This window comes from Phocoena sinus, chromosome 17, assembly GCF_008692025.1.
Source record: "Phocoena sinus isolate mPhoSin1 chromosome 17, mPhoSin1.pri, whole genome shotgun sequence".
Lineage (NCBI taxonomy): Eukaryota > Metazoa > Chordata > Mammalia > Artiodactyla > Phocoenidae > Phocoena > Phocoena sinus.
In genome coordinates, this window is record NC_045779.1 from 63778344 (window position 1) to 63795622 (window position 17279).

A 17279-nucleotide genomic window follows, 5' to 3' on the forward strand; every position below is an offset into this window, starting at 1 on the left:
AGGAAACGCTGGGGAGCAGAGGGCAGAAGGCTCTCTGTACACTGATCTAAAGAGGGCTACTGTTTGAGCTGACATGGAATCAGGAGCGGGGCTGGGGAGACTAGAAAGAGGGCCAGGATTAGAACTAAGTGATGGCCTGCTCTTATTAGGAGCAAAATGAAGGCCGTGCTGGGGAGAGGCTCAGACATGCCTGTGTTCTCCTCAGCGTTAGCAATGACCATCCCCATGCTAGTTACTGGTACTTGAGTTAACATTGGCCGTTTAGGCTAAACTCGCCTTGTATAGACTTGGGGATACTGAGGTTCATTTTGGGAGAGAGACTTCTTTCTGATCACATAGGTAACCCCCCTGTTCCAAGATATCTACCCTTGAATCTGGCGTGATGCTATTTCTCTCCTTATCGTTTCTAAGTCTCTGTTTCCATCTGAAAGATGGTAATAATAGTATCTGTCTCTTGTGGGTTGTTGTGAGGATATGGATCAAAAGTGCTGAGCCGGATGCTGGCATGTGGGGAGGGCTCAGCCTTATTTTTATTACTTCCTTCCCTTTTGACCTGATTCCTGCTGAGTGTCGAATGAGCGCCTGACATGGTGCCTTGTGTGGCAACTTTAAAATAGCTGATTACATAATTCTCTCCTAAATCAGAAACGATTTTGTACTTGTAGAGAAGTAGTAGCAGGAGCTAAGAGTTTAAGAGAAATTTATGGGAGAAACACTTCAAATTGAGAATGACAGCTGAATATTACGCACTTACTAAGTGCCAGGCACTGGTCCAAGCAATTTACGTATAGTCACTCAGTCCTCACAGCAACCCTATGAAGTAGGTATTATGACCTCCTATTTTGCAGATGAGGAAATCAAAGCACAGAGAGGTTAATTAATTGCCTGAGGTCACACAGCTAGTAAGTAATGGAATTCAAACCTACACAGTCTGGATACAGAAACTCTACTATTGACTTCTCATCAACCATTTTTTTTTTGGTCCTGTCAAAATTATTTATTTAAAAAATTTAATGATAGAAAGCTCATTTCAACTATTAGAATGCTGTATTTTTAGTAGAAACACCAGTTGAGACCTGTGACTTGTCTGCTGACCAGAGAAGCTGAGGACCACTTGCATGACCATGGGATCAATAAATATTCTTGATGATGAGAAAATAGGACGTGAAATGAAAAATGAAGGCCAGTTATCACTATTTGCAAGGCAAAAGGGACAGCCTCTCTCAGGGCAAAGTGTGTGTGCAGGAGAGGCGTTATTATCAAACTCTGCTCCCAATATTCCTTCGGAGTCAATAGAATCATATTTTCTGCTTCTTTTCTGTAAACTGGGACTAATACCTGTTGTAGCCAGCAGCATCTTAGGAAGATAAAATAAGACAGTGTGATTCACTGCAGCATCATTCACAATAGCCAAGATATGGAAACAACATATGTGTCTGTCAACGGATGAATATATAAAGAGGATGTGGTAGAAAGAAAGAAAGAAAGAAACGAAGGAAGGAAGGAAAGAAGGAAGAAAAGGAATATATATATATATATAATTTTTTTTTTTTGCGGTACGTGGGCCTCTCACTGCTATGGCCTCTCCCGTGCGGAGCACAGGCTCCGGACGCGCAGGCTCAGCGGCCATGGCTCACGGGCCCAGCCGCTCCGCGGCATGTGGGATCTTCCTGGACCGGGGCACGAACCCGCGTGCCCTGCATCGGCAGGCGGACTCCCAACCACTGCGCCACCAGGGAAGCCCGAAAAGGAATATTATATATAAAGGAATATTACTCAGCCACGAGAAAGAAGGAAATCCTGTTATTTGTGACAACATGGATGGACCTTGAGGTCATTCTGCTAGGTGAAATAAGTCAGAGAAAGACAAATACTGTATGATATCATTTATATGTGGAATCTAAAAAAGCTGAACTCATAGAGGCAGAGACTAGGATGGTGGTTACCAGGGACTAGGGGAAAGGGGGAGAGGTTGGCCAGAGGGTACGAACTTGCAGTTATAAGATGAATAAGTTCTGGTGGTCTAATGTACAGCATAGTGATGATAGTTAAATAATACAGAAACTATATATATATAAATGGTATTATATATAAATATATATATTATATATATAAACGGTATTATATGCTTGAAAGTTGCTAAGAAAGCATCTTAAATGTTCTCACCACAAAAAAGAAACGGTAACTAAGTGCCATGCTGCAGGTGTTAGCTAATGCTATGCTGGTAATCATTTTGCAATCTATAAGTGTATTAAATCGACACAGTGCACACCTTAAACTTGCGTAATGTTATGCGTCAATTGTATATTTCAATAAAGCTGGGGGAAAAAAAGACAATGAGAGTACTGGGCAGAGAGATCTCATAATGGTAATCAGAGCTGGCCAGGGAGGGACTGGCTTTTCTGACCGTCTCCAACAGGCTCTCAGGACTCTTCCTCCTTCTCTCCCCATCTCACCCCAAATCTTCCAGTTCCCCCTTTCCTAAAGCATCTTGCCCTTAGCTCACAGGGATCGTCGTTCGAGGACCACGGTGTGCCAGGGAGTTGCATTTTAGCGGAGGCATTTTGAAGACTGAAAAGGCATGAGGCCAGCAGGATGGCCAGTTTCTGATGTTTGCTCCTTTCGGGTGACTGCTTTCCAACCTGATAAACTGTCAAACATTTTCACAGGTAAAAGGCCACTTCTCGGGCTTCCCAGGTGGCGCAGTGGTTGAGAGTCCGCCTGCTGATGCAGGGGACGCGGGTTCGTGCCCCGGTCCGGGAGGATCCCACATGCCGCGGAGCGGCTGGGCCCGTGAGCCATGGCCGCTGAGCCTGCGCGTCCGGAGCCTATGCTCCGCAGTGGGAGAGGCCACAACAGTGAGAGGCCCACGTACCGCAAAAAAAAAAAAGAAAAAAAAAGGTCACTTCTCCCTATTGACAGAATCTATGCAAAATGACTGCCAGTTTGTCTTATTAGCAAGGGGCCTATCAGTGTGAGGTAGGGGAAGCAGAGGACAGATGCTGTGATGGATTCCTCACTGTCCTACCTGAGTCCTCAGAGGGCCAAAGAAGCTTGGGGACTGACAGCACGGATCCTCGTGCCCATCCATTTTTTAAACACCTGGTTGCCCACCATTCATTCTAGGGGCAACAGTGGAGAATGGATCTACATAAGGAAATTTGCTGAAGCCTCATTTCCTCTCTGAAACTGTTCCTGATCCTCTTGGAGAGAGTCGAGGATTTTTCTGCCAGTGGTGGCTGGCACTAAGGTGAACAGCTGTCTGACTGCCGAAGGTTGAGGATTTCCCAGGAAATCCTGGATTTTCAGTGCTAACCCTGGGCCCGTTCCAGGGAAACCGGCATAGTTGGTCACCCTGGATTGGACTGACTTTGCAAGTTTGCCACAGCCAGTTGTGAGCATACACAAATGACTGAGTCACATCCTGGGCCTATTAGATCAGAATCATTAAGATACAGGTATATACTAGCTATTGGAATTTTCAAAACTCTCCAGATAATTCTAATGTGCAACCAAGGTTGAGAACCATTGGTCTGATAAAAATTAGGAACTTTCCCATTGACATCCCAGTGAATGAGAAAGACAACTTAAAAAAATATATACACTGAGGGCTGTACAAGTAAGAAATCCTAGACTTTATCCAAGGAGCAAAAGATAAAGGGAAGAGGTTTATCATAGATTCTTAGGGTAGAAATTCAACCAAGCATTTTTCAAAGTGAGTGACATGGAACACTGAAGGTATTAAAGCCCATTAGTTTCCAACTGGGAAAGGAGTTCCTTTTAATGGATAAAGGAAGATGTGGCACATATATACAATGGAATGTTAGCCATAAAAACAAACGAAATTGAGTTACTTGTAGTGAGATGGACGGACCTAGAGTCCTGTCGTACAGCGTGAAGTAAGTCAGAAAGAGAAAAACAAATACTGTGTGCTAACACATATATATGGAATAAAAAAAAAAAGAGATGGTTCTGAAGAACCTAGGGGCAAGACAGGAATAAAGATGCAGACCTACTAGAGAATGGACTTGAGGACACGGGGAGGGGGAAGGGTAAGCTGGGACAAAGTGAGAGAGTGGCATGGACATATATACAGTACCAAATGTTAAAATAGATAGCTAGTGGGAAGCAGCCACATGGCACAGGGAGATCAGCTCGATGCTTTGTGGACCACCTAGAGGGGTGGGATAGGGAGGGTGGGAGGGAGGGAGACGCAAGAGGGAGGAGGTATGGGGATATATGTATATGTATAGCTGATTCACTTTGTTATAAAGCAGAAAACTAACACACCATTGTAAAGCAATTATACTCAATAAAGATGTTAAAAGAATAAAATAAAGTAAAATTCTCTCTAGATTCTTCTGAGTAGTCAGTCTTTGCCAGGTAATAGTGTGTCTTTCACACTCCTCCAGCCTAAGGGTTGACAAACTGTAGGCTGGGGCCAAAATCCAGCCCATCACCTGTTTTTGTAAGTAAAGTTTTATTGGAACATAGCCAACCCACTCATATACATTTGGTCAGTGGTTGCTTCCACACTACCGTGGCAGAACTGAGTAGTTCGACAAAGGTTGTGTGGTCCAGAAAGCCTCAAATAGTTACTTTGCAAACGCCTTCTCTATTTCATGCAAAAGGTCTTTTTTATCAGAAAACAGGTGACAGGATCTGAGCCTTTGGCTGGCAATAGTATTTAGTTCGAATGTAATACACTCACTTTCTGTATTAACATCAACTGATATTGGTTTTCCATTTATGGTACTAATACAAAGTTTCTTTTTAAGATAAATTTGTGTCAAAAAGATGAGTGGATTTAAAGAAAATAGTTACTAGAATTATTAGTACAACATGTGGCACATGTATCTGGCAATGTTCAAGAAGGTCACACTTAAGTCTGAAGTCTGGGAAACATTATTCAATGTATCCAAATTCCCTCATTTTACAGATAAACTGAGGCTTGGTGGTTAAGTCATCTGCGCAGGGTCACTTACTTGCTTATGGAAAAAACTGGACTCCTCTCTCTCAGGACAATGTTCCTTCACCTCTAACTGGTCACTCATTTGTACTTTGAAACAGTTAGCACGAATGCAAAGTATTGCACTATTTAAAGTCAATAAACTGAATTCAGCCGGAAAATATCCTGGTGACATTTCCACAGATACGTTTAGTAGTCACTGATGGGCAATTTGAAACACAATAGAGGGGTCATTCATATCTTTAAACATGAATCTTGGGTAATTAGTGGCATATTGTTTAATTAAGTTGATTGCTTCTTGGGCATGGTTTCCTTGAAACAATAAATTTGATTAAAAGTCTTGTCTTTTTTGGTTTTAAATCAAAATCTACGTAAATGTTTGTCAGAGCAAAGAGTTAATGGTCACCATGGTCTCAGTGATAACAAAGCTGAATCTGCTGTTCTTAGATCCTATTCTCACTTGGATCAGCTTTTGAAGTCTGTTAGCCAAGGATGTAGACAAGATAGCTGGGAAAGTGTGTTAGGAAACCTTTGAAAGGTGCTGAGAATACAGGGAGCTCTTCGCTGCTGTTTATTCACCCTCTCAGAGATGCAGTTATAAGTGACAGGTATGACTATTAGTAGTTTGGTCATCATTCTAAATGGGTACAAATATTTGCATCATTCGTCAATAAGGCTGAAAATAGAAAAAACATCCCCTTGGATCAGGTCTCAATATGATATATGCTTACATATGCTGTGTGTTCTGAAAAATAAGTGAAACTTTTTAGAATTAAAAAAGTGATCTTTCTCCTAATGTGGGGTTATTTTTATGTTGGCATTTTAAGAACACCTTTTAATGAAGATTGGTATAGTTAGGTCATTTCCAGAAAGACAAGTTTCCTTAGGCTATGCTGTCTGGGTTATACATGTCAATGTGATATTTACCATCAAAAGTGACTATGGGATTGAGACCTGACCTTAAGGACATGTGGGACTTAAGACTCTTCAAGGTGGTGGGTACCGTTGTTTGCAAAGTTACTGGCAGTACGCTCAGAAACGCAAACAATGTGATGGGCCTACCACGCCCTGAGCTCTGGTAGAGGGCGATTTATTGGGGCAAGCCCTTTGTGGGCTACACCCAAGAGGAGAGGTGAGCAAATTGACTCCTGATTATTTCACTCATGATTATGTCTTTCCAGATGAGCACTGTTCATCTAGGCAGGAAAAACCAGTAGCTTAGCAGCCCTGTTACTGGGTATTTCTGCAGGGAGGCCCTTTGCATTCTGGCCATCAGAACTTATGAGCTAACAGCCTTTTGGGGGAAAACCACCACCTCTCAGCTGGCCGTTGTCATCAACAGGAGGACAAGGGTCAAGCTTCAAGATGAGTTGGCTTTTACCCTGTGACAAGAGAGGCAAATCAGTGTGAGGGAGAGCCTAGGCCAGAGGGGCAGGAATGCATCATCGCTGGTGGAAATTCAGCCACATAAAGACATTATGGGGACATCTGCCCACTAGCCCAGCCTTCCCATTTAAGGGTCTGTGTCTCATGAAGTGGTTCCCAACCAACCAGGAGCTATTTGCCTCCCTGAGGACATTTGGCAATGTCCAGAGACATTTTTGCTTGTCACAAATAGGGGAGTGTTAGTGGTGTGTCTAGTCATAGAGGCCAAGGATTCTGCTAAACATCCCACAGGGCACAGAACAGCCCCTCACAGCACAGAATTATCTGGTTGCAAGTGCCAATAGTGCTAAAAATCTGGTATGTGAAGGGTCTACAGCCCTGACCTAATGGCTATAACAGTTCTGTCAACATGTTACTTCAAGGTGTTGAGAAGGCTGAGCTTCTGGTGGTAAATGTACATAGGTACTGACTAAAGCAAGGTCCCCAGTCACAAAGAACGCATCGCTGTGGTTACCTAAAAGGGAGGATTAGAAGTGGACTATGGTGTCTTTCTCTCTTTGATTTGATTTCAAAGGAACCCAGATGACAAATCTGAAAGATGAGTAGTGGGATAAGGTAACTAGGAGGAAGAATTTGAGTTAAAGTGGGTCCAAAGGGAGAAGTCTGTCATCACCCCCTGCCTCTTTGTCTGCATCACAGCCTCACTGGCAGCCCCAGTTGGCTCATCCCTGGGGGCCCTTCAGTGCTGTGCTGGGCTGGACAACTCAGAATTTCTTCTCGAGGCAGAATAACATGCATTGTCTTGAAACCAGACTTTGTGTCCTGGGGAAAATGTCTGCTTTGAGGTTGTCCACTGATTGTTTGGGGCGTTAGAGACCTCTGAAGAGGGTTACACCTCTAGATATCCAATGACTGCTGTACTGCCTCAACAAAAGTTGAGGGAAAGGTGGTGATGGGGAGGTGACAACTATTTCTCAACTGTGAAAGGAACCGTGCCTTCAAGAGTTATGAAAAATGAAGCACTTTTCTCATTGGAAAAGAATTATCCATTTCCTTCTTCTATTGCCAAAGGCTGTTTTTTTCTTTTCTTTCGTTTTTGCCAATTCACTGAGAGTATGAACTTGGATTCATCGCTTACAGGAAAAAAGGAAGCTAGTGTACTCTGGCATCCTCCAGAGTCAATGATAACTGGGCAGATGGAATTGAAAAGTGAAAATATTGGGGGCTGAGCTGAGCTGTTACAGCGTGGAATAGTGCTGTGTAGTAGGACATAACCAGCAGTATGTGAACAAGTTCAGATTTGCTGAAAAGGAAACAAGGTGAAAGAGCTAAATTTGCTTTGAGCAAGTTTTTGTCCTCCTCCAGAATCAAAACAATGAATGTCATTCTTCCCCTGGTAGAGAGTTGCAATATGCATTGGATCCAAACTTATTAATTATTTCTTTAAAATTCTTCTTACATTTTTATCTTCCTTTTCATTCCCACCACAATCCAAACCATCCATCACTAAAAAGGGTGAATTAGTTTACTGCCTTCCCATCTGATCTTCAAATCTTCATTCTCTTTCTATTTCAGTCCATCCAATAGTAGTCATAGTCATTGAAGTAGTAACATTAATAAAAACAATAGTTATAAGAAAGCAATACTGATAAAGCAATGTTGCCCATCCCTAACGATAGGTAAGGTCAACCTTGGCCACAGTGATATTCAAAGAGGTAGGCACGTACCTCAGCCAATCAGAATTTTCGCTGGCATTGTATGTGTAGATGCTTAGAGAAAACTCTATTCCTTGGGGTAGTTAATCTGGAGTTACGTGAGGCCATGGAACGCTCTGTGGTGCCTGAACTACCTGTGGCCAGGCCTCCCTCTCATCAACTCCTTTTGCCTCCCCCATCATTGAAAAGAAAAAGTTCATTTTCAATAGGAGAGAATAAGGCTAGGACATGGAAAGAAAAAGAGTGTGTGAGAGAGGGAGAAAGAGAGGAAAGAACACTAGCTGACAAGATGATTTCCCCAGCCCTGGAGATGAATCATGATCCATCACTATCCCCTTCACCTTTGCCAGTGATTGGTCTAGGATGGGCTTTTGACCAATTCTGGCCGATGAGATAGAAAGGGATGTCTGCCTGGGCATTCCCAAAAGATTTTCCTCACTGATAGGGGACTGGTACAGGAGGAGAAAGACATTTTTTTTCTCCATCCCGCTCCTTCCTTCTTGTGACCCTATCATGTGAGATTACTAATTTGAACACACACATGGCCATTATCTTGCATCCAGGAGGGGAGATGTTGCCAGTACCTCAAGGTGGCAGAATGGAAAGGCAGACATAGCCTGAGTCCTTAATGACGTGACTGAACTGCTGAACCAGTCCTAGAGTGCCCTCCTTTCAGATTCCTGTTAGGGTTAATCATTAAGAGGTGGGATAGGGAGGGTGGGAGGGAGGGAGACGCAAGAGGGAAGAGATATGGCAACACATGTATAACTGATTCACTTTGTTATAAAGCAGAAACTAACACACCATTGTAAAGCAATTATACCCCAATAAAGATGTTAAAAAAAAAAGTCTTCGTTATTTAAGCCACTGTGAGTCCCGTAGTCTGTGAACAAATACATACTAACTTAAAGACAAAACAGACAAAAAAACAGAATTTATACACACAAATTACCTCAATCCCAGACTTCTCTCTTGAGTTCCAGATCCAGCTACCTGCTAGGCATTAAACCCAGGTGGAACACAGAAATCTCAAACTCAACAGATCCCCAAACCAAACTCATCCTCTCACCTTGCAAACTTTGCCTCATCCCCCGGGTGCATCACCATCATCCACTTGCATGCACAAGCCAGTTACCTTGGAGTCCCTCTGTAGTCTTTCTTGTCCCTCACCTCCCATATCCTGTCAGTCAGCCAGTTATGTCGATTTGACCCTCCAATCTGTCCTTGTCTCTCCAATCCCATCGTCACTGTTTTAGTTGGGGGCAGGGGTTCATCATCTTTCTGCAGGCTTTCAAGTGCTTTACTTGCCTTTGGTCATATTTCTCTCCAGACCTTTCTCCACCAGCTTCCAGCATGGTCCATCCAAAGGGCAGTGCTTACCTTGTCATTCCCTTGTCTGAGATCGATTAGGGCTTCTCTACTGCCTAAGGTAGTGGTTCTCAAAATGTGGTGCCTAGACCAGCAGCATCAGCATCACCAGGGAACTTGTCAGAAATACAGATTCTCAGGCCCCACCATAGAGTGTCTACTGAATCAGACGCTCTGCTGATGGGGCCCAGCTCTCTGTTTAAACAAGCCTTCCAAAGGAATCTGTTGTGTAAAGTTTAAAAACCACTACTAGCTTAAGGCAATAAAGCGCAATTTCCTTGGTGTAATGGGTTGAATAGTGTCCCCTATTCATGTCTACTCAGAACCTCAGAATGTGACCTTATTTGGAAGTAGAGCCTTTGCAGATGTAATTAGTTAAGGATCTCAAGATGAGCTCAGGACTTCCCCAGTGGCACAGTGGTTAAGAATCCACCGGCCAATGCAGGGGTCATGGGTTCGAGCCCTGGTCCAGGAAGATCTCACATGCCGCAGAGCAACTAAGCCCATGTGCCACAACTACTGAGCCTCCGAGCCACAACTATTGAGCCCACGTGCCACAACTACTGAAGCCCGTGCGCCTAGAGCCTGTGCTACGCAACAAGAGAAGCCACTGCAATGAGAAGCCCATGCACTGCAACGAAGAGTAGCCCCCGCTAGAGGCAACTAGAGAAAGCCCGCGCGCAGCAACAAAGACCCAATGCAGCCAAAGATAAATAAGGAAAGAACGCCAAACCTCTATAGGTGGTTTAAAACAAAAGAAAGATGAGCTCATTCTGGACTTAGGGAGGGTCCTAATGCCAATGACTGGTGTCCTTAGAAGAAGAGGAGAAAGCATAGAGACACATAGGGAAGAAGGCCCTGTGAAGATGGAGGCAGAAATTAGGGTTATCCTGCCAGGAGCCAAGGAATGCAGTGCCCCAGGGCCACCAGAGTCTGAAAGAGGCAAGAAAGGATTCTTCCCTAGAGCCTTCGGAGGGAGTGTGGCCCTGCTAACATGCTGATTTCAAAGTCCCTAGACTCCAGAACTTTGAGAGAATAAATTTCCATTGTTTGAAACCCCCCAGTTTGTGGTAGTTTGCACAGCAGCCCTAGGAAACCAATATACATTGCATGGCATGCAAGGGACTTCAGGTCTCAACCCTGTGCTCCTGTCTAGTCTTGTCTCCTGTCTCTGTCCCTGCTCATCGATCTTTCTATCAAAAATATGTATGGAACGCCTGTTATGTGTCAAGCCCCAGAGCTACAGCAGTGAGTAAGACACAGTGTCTGCCCCCAGAAGCTCACAGCCTGGGGGACAGGGTAGCAGCTGCCCAGGCAATTGCTCTGTGATGTGCTGAGTGCTTTGGCAGGGCTAGAGCTCAACTCACCAGCAGCACCAGCCTTCCTGGACCTCTCTGTGCTCCTGCATTACAAAGAATGCCTTTCTCCACTCTAGAGACCCTATTCTACTCTCACTTCTCCCACAGGGCATCATTCCCTCCTCTGTCCAACTTTTGAACCTTGTGACCATGGACACGTTTCTCTTAGTGTGTCCACCACACGTCATTATAATTATTTATTTGTGTGCCTCCTGACCAGACTGTGAGCTGTTTTGAGGGCATATGGACTCTGGTCGTTTATCTTATTCCTCTTTTTATCTCCAGAGCCTCAAACAGCACCTGGATTCTGGTAGTTTCTCTAAAAGAATATGTCAAGCTGCCTGAGAGGACGGAGAGTGGCTCCCTGCCTTTCTGCCGCCAGTTCACTGTGCAGCTCTGAGATGGAAGGCAGAGAGAGTGTGCGGCCTGGTCTGGGGTGGAGGAAGGAGCAGGAAGGGGTAGTTCTCTGGGTTGCATTTGGTGTAAGAAGCCCAGGAGGAGGGCATGGGGCTAAGAAGGCTTGAAATGCCATGGTCAGGGCATGTGGGCAGGCTGAGGGGTGGGGATGGTTTGTGGTCAGAGCAAGGGCACAGCTCTAGTGAGGCCTGTGGGAGGCTTTTGCTTCAACGCTGGTTCTCAAACACCGAGGAACACCAGAACCTCCTGGAGGGCTTTTTCAGTGGCAATTGCTGGACAGTACCCCCAGAGTTTCTGATTCAGTAGATGTGGGGGTGGGGAGCTGATCATTTGCATTCCTAACAAAAGCCTAGGCGATAATAAATGATGCTGGTCTGGGGGCCACATTTGGGACTATTGCACTGAGGAATACCTGATAGTAGACCCATGCTCCTACATGAGGACCACAGCTCTCAGAACTGCGCACAGTCTAGCAAGCACTTGAAAAATGTCTGTTATTACCATCATTTCAAAAGGCCCCTTTAAACCTACAGTGGTGTCCATCTTTGCTGGGCCTTTGGATTCATGTTGCCGAGCTGTAGAGCAGAGTTCCCAGGTGCGCTGGATATGCTAGAAATCCATCCCCTACACAAAGTGACCCTGGGTTCCTATAACTAGAGTTCTTGGGTCAAGTTTTCAGTTTGCATGTTCTTCCTTCTGTCAGTGGTTTTGTCCTTGCCAGCCTTTTCCCCCCACCTCTTTAAAATGACTGCTTTTAATCTATTATAGCCAAGAAATCTCCACAGCCCAGATCGTGTAATTGTGCCAAAAAATGTAGCTAGACTTTAAGTGGGTGAGTTGTCATTAAATAGAGAAGGTATGCTTTAGTGCATGTCATGTTTTCACATCAGAAGCCATTTTTGTTTCCTCTTATGGATAGTGGTAATATGAAGGACTACCTTTCTGGGACAAAAGTTTTCCTGATAGGAGAGATATTACTGCATGGTCTAGGCTGAGGATCACAGTTGAGTGTACACTCTTGGTTAAAGCCGTGCTTACTTTTTTTTTTTTGGCAATACGCGGGCCTCTCACTGCTGTGGCCTCTCCCGCCACGGAGCATAGGCTCCGGACGTGCAGGCCCAGCGGCCATGGCTCACGGGCCCAGCCACTCTGCGGCATGTGGGATCTTCCCGGACCGGGGCACAAACCCGTGTCCCCTGCATCGGCAGGCGGACCTCTAACCACTGCGCCACCAGGGAAGCCCCAAGCCGTGCTTACTTTTGTCTGAAATTCCCAAACACATTCTCACCTGTCTCTAGAGCCTCCCTTCTTTCCTCAGGAATCTGGACCCGGTCCCCACCTGTCATGTAGCTCCCAGGTATTCCCGATCCACCTTCTTCTGAACTTGCTGGTTCGGAACTCCTGCTACAAGTCCCAAACTAGTCTCCATTTCAGACAATATTTGTGTTGGCTAAATATTACCACAAGTGAGTCATAAACGTGGCATGTTGACAAACACCGTGGCAGATCGCTGAGCAGATGTTCTAACATTTACAAGTTGGTTTTCATTTACCGACCCTCAGAATGACATCAGCGGTGTGCTGAGCTGGTCTTGTCCGGATCGTGGTGTGCAGTTCACTGTTTCTCAAACTCTGTGCTCATTAGCATCACCTGGGGAGCATTTAGAACTCCCAGCGCCCAGGCCAACCACCAGACTAATTAATTCAGACTCTCTGGGGGTGGGACTCAGGCATCAGTGGATTTTAGAACTCCCCAGGTGACTCCAACACCCAGCCCAGTTTAAGAACTTGTTCCCCAGTCCATTGCTTCTCAGACTTTAATGTGCATGGGAATCACTTGAGGATCTTGTTAAAATGTAGATTCTGATTCAGTAGGTCTGAGTGGGCCTGAGATTCTGCACTTCTAGAAGCACCCAGGCCATGTGGATGTTGCTGCTAGCCCAGGGTCCATACTATGAGTAACAAGGCAGCAGTCCTTTCTAGCGCCTGTGCATTAGTCTGGAAAAAAATTTCCAGAAATCAACAGTCCTCTTAAGTTTGTGATTATTTCCACATTTATCCATGGCACCCCTAGATCTTGCTCTCTGTCTATGACTCTGCCACCTCTAGCCACACTCTTATGGCAAAGTCATCTCACTCTTTGTGTCAATATTCTATTTTCCTCTAGATGGTGATCCTCTTGAAAACAATTCACACAGTAGAATAGAAGAGTCATCTGGCTGAACCTAAGCTTTTTCCTGTGGATCTATTTTTCTGTCTCTGCACAGAGCTCTCTGAGCACAGGGACATGGCCTCCAGGCTAAGCGAACTCTGAACACTGTGTTTCAGCAAATGATAATATCCAAGTGTCCGTTATTACTGCCCCAAATAGGTTAGGCACAAACACTATGTCTTGAGTTCAAAAAATGATGGCAAAAGGATTGGAGGAAAGCGAAAAAAAAGTAATTTTTCAGTTTTCAGAATTGGCTAGGATTCCATATCAGAGTACCTTGGAAAATGTAATTTCCTGGCCAACATTCTATTGGCTTTAGAGCAATATCTGTCAGACAGTTATCTGTGGACTCTGGTTTGTGGACATATTTTTGGGAATTCAACCTTCCTAGTAGGCTTTTTATATAGTGTCTTTAGTGCTGATAATAACTAATATATAAAAACAAATATAAAGCATACTGTATCACGAGGATGAGCAGGGGCTAGCACGTGACTTCAATGCCTGCATTTGTGTTTCTATTTAAAAAGCATGCCAAATAGCCGTACTTTAATTGTTACAAGCTCATGGTGAAAGAACAGAGAACAGAGGGAGGTTTAATATAAAAAGCCTGCATTTTAGCCAAGAGAAGGCCCAGTTGTCTTACAGGGAGTCATACAAACAAAAGTTTCTCAGTAGTTTGGATAGAGAAACGTGACAGGAGAGCTAAGAAGTCACACACTGCATCATATTTTAGACATGCTGCAACTCAGAAAAACCACATTATAGCAATCTGCGCCATTTTTACATTTAATCTCAGCAAAATAACATTATCTGTTACACTAAATCAATACCATACTTTTGCACATCATGGACTTGAATTTTACTAGCATTTAGTTTGCAAATTTGTTTTGGTTGTGTAGTTGCTTTAAAACTCTAAGCATCGTAGTTTTAAGTTTGTACACATTCAAGTCATTGTCTAATGCAGTAATTTGTCCTTTAAAAAGGTTTTGCATTTACTCATCTAGAAACACAGTCTTAGAACATATTCATTCTTTATGCACATGTTAAATTCCACTAATATTTTCTACAATGTCACAGGGGCATGGTGTAGGATCACGTATTCTGTTCCAGTACACCATTAAGCGGACACTGTTGGGAAGGGAAGCTGAGTTCCTAAATTGCATTTTTACCTTAGCTGCAAATATTATAACAACCATTTTCTAGGGAAAAATTTCCCTGCCTGGAAGTAATGCCTGATGGTGACATTTTCAGACCAGAGGATTGTAGATGGTCCAGTATAACAAGTCACTGGTGAGTAATATGGGCCCATGAGAAAGCCTGGTCATACCTATGATTTGGAGGGAAAATAAAGTGCTTACAGGCTGATGGAACTCTGGCTCTCCGCTCCCTGATGGGTGGCTGAGAGGCTGCACGGCTGCCAAGGGTTGGGCCTGCCCTTCGTACAACGGTTGCCTGCCTTCTGACAGGGAGTAAGATTGGCTCTGGGGATTCAAAAAAGAAATACATAAAATGCTAGACCACTCACACAAGCCAGCTGCCTCTTTCAAGGGGTGACTTTCAAGGGGTGAAAACATCCTCTTAAGCTGCTCAACCAGGAGCCAATGATTTTTCCTGAGGTCCTCTGCATGGTTCACAAGTATTTTATTTTATTTATTAAAAAATTTTTTTTTCTTTTGGCTGTGCTGCATGGCTTGCAGGATCTTAGTTCCCTGACCAGGGATCAAACCCATGACCCCTGCCCTGGAAGCTTGGAGTCCAAACCACTGGACCACCAGGGAGCCCAGGCAGGATCAGAAGTATTTTATTTTATTATTTAAAAAATTTTTTCCGGGATCAGAAGTATTTTAAAAGTAGGTTTCAGTTTCTCTGAAAGATAATCTAAATGGAAGCTTCGTAACCTTGGCTAGTATGAAAATGCTACTTACAGATGATTTTAAAAATAATGTCTTTTCAAAGAAAACGCTTGTAGGTTTGCCACCATCTGAGCACAAGTTTGATTTAGAGCAAAGGAGAAAATCTTATTAACAAAGTTCTAGTTTACAGAAGATTTTGGAGTTTTATTCTCTTCGCTCCTAGTGTACACACAATAAATACGTCTTCCTGTGGGAAGCCACATTAGGTGCAACAAAACCTTATTAAAATTCTTATTGCCATAGCTTTAAGTATACCTTTTTCACTGTAAAAAAAAAAAAAAAATCAAGATTTAACTCTGACCTGCCTTATGCATAGTTGGCTCCAAATGGTAGTATTTTTGTCAGTTTTTAGCCATTAATAGTTTATAGACATGCTATTCACATGAGCCTAGACATTTCAGAAGAAAAGTAAAATATTAAATCCATTCCATTAGTATTTGCAAATATCTGGTCATTTGGTGTGTTTAGAAAAAATACTGGGATATTTTCACCTTTCAATCCAAGTTGTATAGGTTTATGAGAATACTTGTATCTTTATCTACTGATATTTGCAACATGAGCCTGTATTCCCAAAACACCGATGGGCACAGTCTATGAAACTTTGTGCAGCTTTGCTGCAAACTAACATCTTTAGTCATATATTCCTTAAATACTATTTTAACTGCTTGCTCTCTGCAAGGCACCGTTTACCACCTTGTTTTAAATACTTCTCTTTCACGCCTCCAAAGAGATTTCTGACTAACGGAGAAAAAATATATTCCAAATGCATTTTGAAAGCATGGTTTGCCGTTGTGAAAACCAACAATTAGGAGTGATCACAATGATAAAGTATAAAAGTATCAATCATGATTTCATAGTTTAAATTTCTCCACATGCTAACCAAAATTAGAACTTGGTTTGATTCCCGAAAGCAATAAATACTTACATGGCGATTGCCCATTTTCTTTTTTTTGAGAGATCGTTGTTCTGTATTTCATTAAGAGATCAGTTCTCCTACAGGCCAAGTTTATAATGGTTTTCCCAGGGCATAATATCTCTTGAGTTTAATAAGTAACCCTTGGCATTGCATTTGAATACATTGTTGGGGATGGGTAGGGAGTGGCAGCAGCTACAAATGATCTTAACCTGCCCACGCTGCCTTGGTTGGCCATCTTTTAAAACTAAAATATTTATTAATAGATCGAGTGTTGGCTTTGCAAGTTGAATATCTTATTCACAGCTAAAGGACTAAACCTTTCTCACTCCTGGATTATTGCAAGAGTTATTATTTTTTATTTTAGGTGTTCATTTAAAATTTTATACCTTTAGGAGCTTCCCTGGTGGTCCAGTGGTTAAGACTCTGTACTCCCAAAGCAGGAGATTTGGGTTCGATCCCTGGTCGGGGAACTAAGATCCCGCAAGCCGCATGGTGCGACCAAAAAAAAAAAAAAAGTACGTTTTCGCTAAGATTTTATACCTTGGAGTGATAAAAGCATTAACCAAACAAGACTGAAAAATCTTCTTATTTTACTAACATCACCCTTATTATTACAAAGGATCTTTTTGAAGGCTACATTGAGTTATGCTAACATCATTTTTATAATTTAGCTAGTTTCTAAATTTAAAAAGTAATATGTGCAGATGGTACATTTTCCCCCCTAATAATATGAAGAGGTACCATGAAAAGTAAGCTTACTGACCACTCAGTCCATGCCCTCTGTGGTTTGAGTCCTTCCAGAAATGGTATGCATACACAGCCATGTTTATCTGTTTATCTGCCTAGCTATCTTTGGTATGCTTTTTTTCAACAAATGGGTTGGTACATTGCCTTCTATTCCATGCCTTCTGGGCTTCATATACTAAATAGATACAAGACATTGGCACATTTCTTTTTCGGTGGCCGCATGTTCGTCTACTATGGGTATGAACCAAAGCTTATTTAATCAAGGTCATTTAGGTTATT

The 17279-nt window shown here is 43.2% G+C and overlaps 1 protein-coding gene across 2 annotated transcripts in view; it reads right to left on the reverse strand.

The window, feature by feature from the left end:
• Positions 1 to 16348, reverse strand: part of ANXA13 (annexin A13) — a 55805-nt gene extending 39457 nt beyond the window's left edge. Inside the window, exons 1-2 of one of the 2 annotated variants that reach the window (XM_032610096.1) lie at positions 16263 to 16277; positions 14783 to 14905 (exon numbers count right to left, since the gene is read on the reverse strand). In XM_032610096.1, coding sequence (XP_032465987.1) covers positions 14783 to 14905; positions 16263 to 16277 — 138 coding nt within the window. Of the gene's footprint in view, positions 1 to 14782; positions 14906 to 16262 lie in introns of both variants that reach the window. The other variant, XM_032610097.1, reaches the window with a different exon arrangement.
• Positions 16349 to 17279: the final 931 nt, after the last annotated feature.